The following is an 11,861-nucleotide window of genomic DNA, read 5'->3' as shown; positions in this document are numbered from 1 at the left end:
TTTTTAATCACCTACCTTGACTGATGCGTGAAAAATTGCCAGAGCCCGTGAGTGTTTTAGAAAATTGATCAGAATTAATTACCAATTACTCTAATTACCTACCACTACTAATAATCGTAGTTCGCACACGGCAGTATATTCTGATATTCGAAACTTACGTACCGAAATAATATTTCCGATTAAATTACGCGAGGTATCCCATATCGATTACTTCCAATTTAAATAATTAGGTCTTTCGGCTACGTATTTTCGGTCTCTGGCGGAATAACTACGTGAGAGCTTTTAAGGAAATGAGGGAAACGAAAGTTTTCTCGACAAGAAATTAAATTTTTTGCTCTTTCCAGATTCATTTCCCTTGATATGGTCCCGTTTTAATTCCAAATGTGTTGAGCATTTGCCGCCTAGTACAGCAATAATGAATAAAAAATAGCTTGGAGCGTTCAGCGAGCGAGGGATGGGCAAGTTCTGGGAGCTATCACAGCACTGTAAATTCGTAGTCCGCTTTGGTCTGGTATTTATTTAGTACCCGTCTTGTTTGTCACCTTCAATAAGGGCGAACTTTAATGTAGAACTCGGGGTCGGTTTTCAGCGGTATTTCAAAGAGAAGTTGGTTCTGAAAATTGCATCAGTTACGTCAATGCATTTTCGATAGTTTGGTTAGTTATTCATTGGTGTTAATGCAGTTGCTTGCTTCACATTTCCTCTTACTGTTTATGGAAGTAGTCTAATGACACTGTTCAATTAATTTTTGGTTGGTATTTTTAAAATGTGATAAAACCTTCGATGATTTCATTTTTTTTTANTCTCGAACAAACAAGTCAAGTTTCCCGGAAAAATTGTCTCACATCCGCCTTCGTTCTTTATCGACGATGACTAATCTTTTATTGCGCCTCAATGTCTATCGGCATTTATGGAATTAATTAATGATAATCATCTTTAAGTAGACAACTATCTCCCCTAAAACTCTTGGCCTTTTACTGCTGACCTCTGGTAGTCGTTTAAATTAACCCAGGCATTTTTACCGTTACCCTCTGTTTATTTGAATAAATAAAACTTTAACCTAGAAACGGTTTTTAATCACCTACCTTGACTGATGCGTGAAAAATTGCCAGAGCCCGTGAGTGTTTTAGAAAATTGATCAGAATTAATTACCAATTACTCTAATTACCTACCACTACTAATAATCGTAGTTCGCACACGGCAGTATATTCTGATATTCGAAACTTACGTACCGAAATAATATTTCCGATTAAATTACGCGAGGTATCCCATATCGATTACTTCCAATTTAAATAATTAGGTCTTTCGGCTACGTATTTTCGGTCTCTGGCGGAATAACTAAGTGAGAGCTTTTAAGGAAATGAGGGAAACGAAAGTTTTCTCGACAAGAAATTAAATTTTTTGCTCTTTCCAGATTCATTTCCCTTGATATGGTCCCGTTTTAATTCCAAATGTGTTGAGCATTTGCCGCCTAGTACAGCAATAATGAATAAAAAATAGCTTGGAGCGTTCAGCGAGCGAGCGATGGGCAAGTTCTCGGAGCTATCACAGCTTTGTAAATTCGTAGTCCTTTTTGGTCTGTTATTTATTTAGTACCCGTCTTGTTTGTCACCTTCAATAAGGGCGAACTTTAATGTAGAACTCCATCAGTGCTCATAAATTAGAGTGGAAATTTATGGGGTCGGTTTTCAGCGGTATTTCAAAGAGAAGTTGGTTCTGAAAATTGCATCAGTTACGTCAATGCATTTTCGATAGTTTGGTTAGTTATTCATTGGTGTTAATACAGTTGCTTGCTTCACATTGCCTCTTTCTTTTTATGGAAGTAGTCTAATGGCATTGTTCAGTTAATTGTTTGTTGGTATTTTTAAAATGTGATAAAACCTTCGATGATTTCATTTTTTTTTATTCTAAAGTTGTTATTTTTTGTAAGTTTAATGATATTCAACCTAGCCCTGTGCTGAGTTTGGATGTCATTAAGGGCTCTAGATCATAAAACAACATACTTTTGATCTTTATGTTATGCGTAAGACCTTTTTTTTACACGAAGCGTTACCAACTCTAATTGGAATACAGTTTGCTTAGTGGTTTGGTGATATGGATGTTCAGTTCTTTGGGGTAAGTACCAGTGCGTGTTTCTTCCTTTGTTTTAGACCCATACGTGAAGATGAATATGTTTGGTTAGGAAGCTACATCCTCATCAAGAAAGATGTGATAGTTTTTCCCTAATAGGAATAAAATTGAGGGGAGACCGAGTCCGATCGAACTTCTAGAACAGGTAATCTCTTAATCGCCTCGCTACTCGAGAGTGGCCCGCTTCAAAACCTCTGCTATTCAACAGCTCCTTATTCTTTAGACGAAAGGATGTCAGAGTGGCCTGCTCTCTCACATGGAGATCTAGCGGAGGCAGATCCAGACGGACCACCATGAAGGCTGTGGGAGTTGTTCGCATCGCGCCCCTGCAAGCGAAGCATGTAAGTCTGCGCACATGGTTAAGAAGTGCTGGGACTCCTTCCTTTCTCTTCTGGCAGATGCATTGGGGGCAGCGCATTTGACGCAGCGTGGTTGGCGAGGAACATCCACTGGCCGCATTTCCGAACCGTTGGCATATGTGGCATTGGTCATTTCGTGACTCTCTATGTGGAGATTCGATATTTACTCGCAGGTAATAATAATAATAATATAACCCAGATAGTGCAACTGATTGTGGAGAGTCATGGGAGGTACTTTTCCTTTAGACTCCATCTGTTTGGGCGGTTCCGAGGTTTCATCTTCCGTTTCGATTTTTTTTAATTTGCCTTGATAGGTTGGGAAGGAGTTTCGCCAGCTGAGGAAGGGTGGGTGGGGGGTATTCTGATTCGCACTCGGCAACGGAATTTGTGTGCACTAGGGAATCTGTTTTATGACCTCATCAATCATCTTCCCTTGCTGCTCAAGCTAGATGACTTGACTGTTGAGAGGCTGCGTCTGAATATAAGATGCTGCTTAAGCTCGGCTTTTTCCTTTATAATCAAGCTGATGTCCGTAAATCTGCTACGATTGCATTGACGACTTGGAAGTTTTCGGCTGGTGGCACATGATTAAGGAGTGCTACGGTTGGGGTGAGTCTGGTTCTAGACCACAGGACAATTGATCCATAGCAGAGCATATACGTTTTATCACGGGAGTCTACAATAAGGATGTTACGGAAGTGGTTATATTCGAAATACCGAATTCGGAAGCGGAGTTTTTTAATTTGGTTTATCGGAACCGAAATCGGAGTCGGAACGGAAGTCGGAACCCGAATTGGAGTCGAAAGAGAGTTGTAGTAATGATTAAATCAAATGAAGTGATTCCAAAAGAAGCAAATAAATTTTAATGAACAAAACAACATGTGAAAGAGAAATGTACATAATTATACGGCGAGCGGGAGGTACCCCGCGCGACAAAAATAACGCCGCTGGTGTGCACCAACCTCCGATGTAACTTTCGAAAAAAATTTGTCGGAAACGAAATCGGAATCGAAATTGCAAAGTAAATCGGAAGTTCCGAACTTGCGGAATCGGAATCGAACCTCTGAAACATCTCTAGTCTACATCCAGAATACCTCCAGGGATGGTACACATCAAAGTCACCCAATTACGCGGCGACTTTGTCAGAATGCCCTATTTGACTTTTCCCCTTTGAGCTTGATACGTTTGCGCCAATTTAGTTTTTTGTCGAGTGTGGTTCCTAGATATTTCACTGACTCTGGAAATTGGAGGTATTTTGGGAATGGAAGACCTTCTACCTTTCTTCTCCTAAGTGCTCTAAGAGCTGATTACACAGTAGCCTCAAATACTCGTATGTCGCTATCATCTGCATACCCCAGCGTCATTGAGGGGACAGAGGAGGCTGTTTGCGGTTAAGTTCCACAGAAGTGGTGATAGCACCCAAAGCTGGGTCGAGCGTTCTGAAAAACCGCTCGAGTGACGAGCGACGAGCACTCTTATTTTCTCAAAAGTGCTCGCGAGCATCGAGTTGTTTTACAAAGCGAAACCGCTTGCGAGTTCCGAGCCCTCCTAAAAGTGCTCGTGCGCTTTATCGCGAGCGCTCGGGAAAAGTGCTCGTGAGCGGAAAAAACGCTCAAGAGCGGAAAAAGCGCTTGAGGGCGGTTAAAAGCGCTCACGAGCGAGAAAAAACGCTTAGGAGCGGAAAAAGCACTCGTGAGCGAAAAATGAGCTTGCGAGCGGAAAAAAACGCCCATGAGCGAAAAAACCGCTCGCCGACAGAACAAAGCGCTCGAGCGCCGAGCACTTTAAGTACACGCTCGAGTATCGAGCACCAAGCGGTCGCTCCGAAAAGTGCTTGCGAGCGGGTTGCTCGCAAGCGCTTTTTCCGCTTGGAGCGCTTTTCCCGCATGGAGCGCTTTTTCGAGCAGCAGTACCCAGCTCTGATTTAGCACCCCACCCAGGAGGCATCCTCTTGCTACTATGCATCCTAGTGTTTCTTTGGCAGCGCTCATGTGCCCTGCTCTGAGATTCAGCAGCTGCAAAAATCTCGCCTCGTACAACTTTCGTTATGCCGTGGTGGCGTAAAACCATTTCTATTGCTTCGATGGTTGTTTTGTGGAATACCCTTTCTGTATCTAAATACTTCCAATGTGAACTCTTTGTAGTCCAGCGATCTCTCAATCAGCGCTACGTAGTGGTAGCGGCCCGTGAAAACAAACGGCATTTCGTATTAAAATTCTGCCACTTGGAACACATGTTCCCTAGACCTATTGGAGTGATTTGAGTCGCAGAGCCGGAGGTTCCATCCCTTAGGATTGAAAGTGGCGCCAATTTTCAAAATTGAGGCGAATTTAAGGAAATATCTATTTTTAGAGCGATTTTTACGTTTAGGGTGACGTTTACGAGGTTTCCGAGGGTGAAAACGACAAAAACAATATCCGAAGCTAATTTCTGTGTGGGAAGCATGATTCTATGATATCTTTAACGTCCGACAGGATTCGAAAGTTTCTTTGAACGTTTGACTGATTTTCGTGGTTGAGGTGGCGTTTTTGAGATTCTTTTGGGTGACGATCACCAAAAAAGACCCATTAAAGACCTTTTTCTACAATCGATATCCAAAGTAGGCATTTGCGCTCCTATTTGGCAACGCAAACGTCATATTTTTCGAGGAGTGTCAATTTGTCGCTTAGCTCGCTCTCCAAATTATAAACTATAAATCAAATATACATTGCTCAAAGTATCCAATGACAACAAGTAAATGACATCTTTCATTTGGGCATAAGATTAAAATAATAATCCATATTTGAGTGAAAAACTTAAATTTTTGGAAATATGTGAACTGCTCGATTGTAGAAAAAATATTGTGTGTAATTCGAGCGCAAGTTGATTGTTGATTTCAAGAGATTAGTGCGGCAAATGTCTCTTTCAATCGACAATATATCATTTTGCGCTCTTAATACACAAATAGTTATTTTTTATGAATTTTTAAGTATTTTGAATAAACAGGTCGAGGTAAACTAAGTACAAAGGTGAAACTTATTCATTGAATTCGGTTTTTAACTAAAAATTAACGATTATTGAAACATATTTACAAGTAAAAAGTCATAACCATAAGTCATCAAATAGTAGTAGGCCAGTAAATGACCGTTTTGCCGTGTAATTTTTCGCGCCTCGACGGATTTGCTTCAAAATTTGGATTTAGGTTCCTCTTACCCTCTACTCCAAAGGTGAACTTGAGCCCAGGGTTGCTTTTACTTGGGGGGTGAATGCCACCCCTTCTCGAGGGGAAAAAAGATACGTTCAAAATAAGTCCGAAAATTGATAAATTGAGTAATTCTAAGCAACTTTTGTTCTCTAGTGTTTTTTTTACTAAGTCAATAGTATTAGAGTTATTTGCGAGTGAAAATGTTCATTTTTCAACAAAAAAAACCACGTTTTCAGACGGTTTTTCGCAAACAACTCTAAAAGTAAGTATTGTATCGAAAAAAGTATTCTTAGCAAAATAGCTTATAAAAAAACAAACAAAATGGTCTATATATGAAGTCTGTAGACCCAGTAGAAACAAAGTTGTAGCTCATGAAAAGTATGTTCTCATTCGTCAATTCCAAATCGAGTACTTCAACGTGAAATAACCAAAAAATGAAGCACTTTTCGGGGAAAACTTATAAATACTTTTTTAAAGTGTTTGAAAAAACCTTTCATTTTGTTTTAAAGAAAAGTTCCTAGCATCAAAACTAAGTGAGTTACGCTCAAAATAAAGTTGGTTCTTTTTTGTTTGGTAAAAAAAATTGAGGAAATCACCTCCTAATTAGCACCCTAATTGTAATTAAGCGTTACCGCTTTACAGTTTACTTTATTTATGTATGGTTGATATGATCTGTAAGTTTGACCGGAGCAAAGTGGTTAGTTTTGAGAAAAATGTAGTTTTGAAGTAAAAAAAAATTTATTTTGAAAAATTGCCATTTTTTGCCAAATAATTATTAGTGTATTAGTTTAGTTTACTACAGTAGGCAATTTTTCAAAATTTGAAAATTTTTTTTTTACCTCAAAACTACATTTTTTTCAAAACTAACCACTTTGCTCCGGTCAAACTTACAGATGCGGCTGCAAGTCAACTTGTGAGGCCATGAGGTACTCATGCTTACGAAACAGCCTTCCCTGCACCCTACAAAGTTCTAACTGGCAAGAATACTGTAAAAATCGCAGCCGAGTAATATGTACATGCTTATTATAAACATGACTGTCAGCATTTTATTTTTAATGATTTTAACTAAATATTTTTTATAGCTCGACTGCAACAGGAGATCTGAGCGATGATGAGGCATTCCCCTTTGATGACTGATGACTTTTTACTTGTAAATACGTTTCAATAATCTACAATTTTTAGTTAAAAACAGGATTCAATGAATAAGTTTCAGTTTTGCACTTAGTTAACCTCTATCTGTTTATTCAAAATACAAAAAATTTCATAAAAAAGGCCTTTAATGGGTCTTTTTTGGTAATCTTCACCCAAAAGAATCTCAGAAACGCCACCTCAACTACGAAAATCGGTCAAAACCTTTGAATCTTGTCGGACGTTAAAGATATCATACAATTGGCCTATATATGATAAATGAAACATGCTTTCCACACAGAAATTAGCTTTGGATATTATTTTTGTCATATTCACCGTCGGAAACCTCGTAAACGTCACCCCAAACGTAAAAATCGCTCTAAAAACATATATTTCCTGAAATTTTCAAAATTGGTGCCATTTTCAATCCTAAGGGACGGAACTTCCGGCTCTGCGACTCAAATCACTCCAATAGGTCTAGGGAACATGTGTTCCAAGTGGCACAATTTTAATCCGAAATGCCGAATAATACCAATATTTATCACGAGCCGCTCCCACTAACGTTGCAGCAGGGCTGACTCTGTACAACTTTTTCGAGAGTATGCGTATTAGTTAGGGCACAGCGGAAACCGTGTTAGTGCCGTTTCCCTTAGATATCTATCGCACAGTCTTTTGAGTTTGGCGTAGCGGTTTAAGACTCGGACTCTAACCTCACAGGTTGTGAGTTCGAATCCCACAACTTGCCAGTTTTTAGTGGTACAGACCATCTCCTGGCTACCATGTTTCGGAGGGCATGTAAAGCTGGCTGTTCCGGCAGTCATACCACGACCGTCGTTAAATTACACAGATGGCTCTTAATGCGACCTGAAATCGCATGTACCTAAGGAGTGCCACCCATATGATACGATACGATACAAGAAAAGACGTCAAACTGATTGGGCAATATGCTTTGGTGTACTTTATTAATATGAACCTTTTATTTATTTTTTTATTTAGGCGGGATGCAGAGCCACTGGTGTTCCTGCGGTGGTTGTACTGACGTACTCCCTTCGGTAGGGTTACTAACCTTCACCTTTAGAGGATAACCCATAACCGAATCTTTCATCCCTGGCGATTCTCTTAGCCTGGTCCTTTTCCTCAATGACGAAAACTATCAGCCCCTCCCCCCCCTGAGGTTGATGCTGTGTAGAAGAGACACCAGCAGCCTACCTTTGCCCAGGAATTCTGCACCTCCAAGTGCCGCTTGAACTTCGCCAGGTCGTCGGGTTCCCCCGGGGACCCGTACCGTACTATCTTTAGGTGCCCTTTAATAGCTCATAGGAATGGTTGTTCTAGCTCAACATTCTTAGGGTCTCGCCCGAGTACCTTCAACCCTCGAACGTGGATGCTAGTGTGGCGACCTTTAGGGCGCAAAGATGCGGGTCAAGAACCTTGACGAATTTTGTACCATATCCGCCTTGTTAGCCGTTAGCCTACCCAGAGGGTCATTGGTACCTATGATCAAGTAAAGTAAGTAAAAGTTAGAGAACAGGTAGAGCGGACAGAGAGCAGGTAGAGACATGCCAGACAGCAGGTAGAGAACAGGTAAAGAGATAGTAGAAAGAATTATGTCGCAACACTGCATAGTCTATCAGTTCCCTATTGACGAAGAGTTTTTATACCCCCCTGCAGATGTGTTTCTGTCTTCCTGATGAAATTCTATAGACACCGAATGGTCTCAAATTTGGGTTGCTATAAAACCAGGTTCTTCAGTAGATCATCGTTCAGCATTAAGAATTGACGTGCACAGCAATTGTTTGTATGTAGCCACCGAGTAGGTACATGAATGAGCCCGTCGACGTATTTGGTGTCCAGGTTGGCCGCAAAGGAAGAATTTTTTACGTCCCACTTACGGAAAGAGTTACCTATACCAAATAATGTGTTCTTTTCACTCCCCTCGGTTTTATACTTGGCCTATTTTATGTTTTCACGCACAAAAGTTAAATGGAGTTCTCCCTAACAAATCATGTACCTTTGAGGGCATTGAGGTTAAATCAAAGGTTTTCATTAAAATTTAAGTCATTAAATTATCTTGTAGCTTATTCACTCAATCCCTCTCCAAACAAAAACTAAACCTATACCAAGAATTTTACAGATACCTAGGTATTACAAGAATTTCACTACAAAATAATTACAATTTATTCGGTGTTTCTCAGACTAATAACAGCAGTCAAACAAGGATACTCTTTAAAACATAAGGGAAAATCTATGTCTCCTTTACTAAGGTCCACAAGTCTCTGTGTATCGTATGTAAAAACCTTGGATGTAAACCTACAATGGTCATGTCTAAAAAAGACGGTTGCCTCAATTTTATCCGGTAAAACGCAGCGCAAGGTCCAATTACACTTATGTGGTTCGATAGCGCATTTAAAAACGACAGCTTCATTTCCTACACCCGTAAAATAGGACTTTTCAACGTAATCGGATGCAGACGAGTTTCTATCGAAGAGTTGAATGGTAATCGACTCGGGGTTCGGACAATATGTCGAATGCAACTTTAAGTGCTTAATGAAAGCTTCAAATTGGTTGTGTTTAAAAGACATTTTCTCGCAGGAGGTGTAAAATGGGCATATGTACTTCTTAAACGTGCACGTCTTAATATGATCAAAGACACTGTTTATGTCTCCCAAAAAGGTGCAGCCTCTCCAACGGCACGGATAATTATCGTTCCCATTCACCTCGTATGACTGTATCATGTCATCCTCTCGGCAAGATTCACAATACTGTAGGGAGATATCCTCGGAGGGATGGTACATTGGTGTCGATGTAATTGATTTGCACGCGTGGCAAAGGAAGTTCTCCAAATTGACAAACGCTTCACTTGGCTCCGATTGTTCTTCTTTTTCGTTACTGGAATGTCTAAGAGCCTTTAATTGAAGAGTTTGCATTTCAGAACCACTCCTTGTCGAGTACTCCACAAGAGACGTAAGTGATATTTTCAGAATTAATGATGGGGGATTTTCCAGAACAGCTAAGTACATCTCCAGGTCGATAACCGCACAGTTTGTCGAAGTGATTCCTTGGGTCTCGTATAATGTACAGGCTTGCTGAGAAAGGCTCAAACTATTATCGTAATTTGTACCGTTTATGAGCTGGAGTTGGTAATAGAGAGAGTCTTCATCACTGGATACATAGGCAACTTCCAAGTGCAAACGTCTTTCAACGTCGTCATACAAATATTTTACCACAACTGTGTTGTCGTCGTGAAGCATTAGGGCATTGTACCTTGTCTTCTCGTCTAAATGAATTTTAAATTGACCATCATTGCTGATTAAGTCTTTGTGGGCCTCTATAAAGTGGGTGTACAACTGGCAAGCAGGAATAGACTGAGTGCACGCTTTTTTTAGTACTGAAGGGCAAACTATTGGGCGATACTGACATTTTCGTTCATGCTCCAAACTCGAATTGAAACGAAGGCGATCAGTGCACCCTTCCTTGTCGTACCGACATGGAAATGTAAAATTTGACATCATCCGTTCGTAGCAAAGTTGCGAAACAGCATTTGGTTCAGTTTCATGGCAGCGTCCACAAATGAAGTTACCATTTAGCTCCTTTACTGGGCCACATGATATGTACCCTTCGGCATGCGAAGGGTACATATCATGTGGCCCAGTCAGTTAAGGAGCTAAATGGTAACTTCATTTGTGGACGCTGCCATGAAACTGAACCAAATGCTGTTTCGCAACTTTGCTACGAACGGATGATGTCAAATTTTACATTTCCATGTCGGTACGACAAGGAAGGGTGCACTGATCGCCTTCGTTTCAATTCGAGTTTGGAGCATGAACGAAAATGTCAGTATCGCCCAATAGTTTGCCCTTCAGTACTAAAAAAAGCGTGCACTCAGTCTATTCCTGCTTGCCAGTTGTACACCCACTTTATAGAGGCCCACAAAGACTTAATCAGCAATGATGGTCAATTTAAAATTCATTTAGACGAGAAGACAAGGTACAATGCCCTAATGCTTCACGACGACAACACAGTTGTGGTAAAATATTTGTATGACGACGTTGAAAGACGTTTGCACTTGGAAGTTGCCTATGTATCCAGTGATGAAGACTCTCTCTATTACCAACTCCAGCTCATAAACGGGACAAATTACGATAATAGTTTGAGCCTTTCTCAGCAAGCCTGTACATTATACGAGACCCAAGGAATCACTTCGACAAACTGTGCGGTTATCGACCTGGAGATGTACTTAGCTGTTCTGGAAAATCCCCCATCATTAATTCTGAAAATATCACTTACGTCTCTTGTGGAGTACTCGACAAGGAGTGGTTCTGAAATGCAAACTCTTCAATTAAAGGCTCTTAGAAGCGTTTGCAATTTCATCGGGTAAATCGGATAGCAGTTCAGTAGAATCCATTGCAATTAAAAACTAAAACTTCAAAATAATAAATGTTGCTGGAAATTTAGAAACTTACTTCAATGTATGGAAATGACGCGTTAAAAATTCGCGAAACAATAATTGTTTGTAAATAAAACAAAAACGGGTAGATACTTCGATCAGAAAAATGAATATATTTTGTGTCTACTACAATTTTTACCACCCGCACGTTAGTATCGAAGGGATTGTATGGGGGTAAAAAATGACCCCCCACTTTTTTAACGGATATACACGTTTTGAAGCACCAGGAATACGAATCAAACAAAATTTCGATGATGTCGATCGGTCTGTCTGTACTCTCATTTCCGCCTAAACCAAATTTGGTACACATAGGTGGAAAAGCTGAAAACTTTATACTATCTGAATTTTCTTCATGTTACTATGGTACCATGAAAAACTTCCTGACAACTGAGAACACATCTTTTAATAGTTATTAGTAACATCATGAATAGAATTCAGCTACAGTACAGTTACAAGTTCTTGAATTTTAAGGGTGGCTGGCAAGGGATTGCGACGGTGTAAAATGTCTGACAATAGAAGACGTGATTACTTAATTACGCCTTATAATTTGCCGTAAGTAGGTTGGTATTTCTACATTTTTGATACCTGCTATTGCCAAAGCTACGATGACCCA

General features: G+C 40.1%; 1 protein-coding gene across 1 annotated transcript; it reads left to right on the top strand.

Annotated features, from left to right (window-relative positions):
• The first annotated feature begins 10,405 nt into the window (after positions 1-10,405).
• LOC116182697 lies at positions 10,406-11,211 on the top strand. The gene has a single exon (XM_031503239.1). The coding sequence runs from the start codon at positions 10,406-10,408 to the stop codon at positions 11,177-11,179; it is 774 nt and encodes a 257-aa protein (XP_031359099.1). The 3' UTR covers positions 11,180-11,211.
• The last annotated feature ends 650 nt before the right edge of the window (positions 11,212-11,861 follow it).

The sequence above is a fragment of the Photinus pyralis genome, unplaced genomic scaffold, assembly GCF_008802855.1.
Source record: "Photinus pyralis isolate 1611_PpyrPB1 unplaced genomic scaffold, Ppyr1.3 Ppyr1.4_unclustered_Scaffold7005, whole genome shotgun sequence".
In the NCBI taxonomy this organism is placed as follows: domain Eukaryota; kingdom Metazoa; phylum Arthropoda; class Insecta; order Coleoptera; family Lampyridae; genus Photinus; species Photinus pyralis.
The sequence above is the reverse complement of the archived record's forward strand: the minus strand, read 5'-3'. Positions and strand labels throughout refer to the sequence as shown.

Bases quoted from the DNA above. Each gene is read 5' to 3' on its own strand.
- LOC116182697 (XM_031503239.1), top strand. From the start codon at position 10,406: ATGATATGTACCCTTCGGCATGCGAAGGGTACATATCATGTGGCCCAG.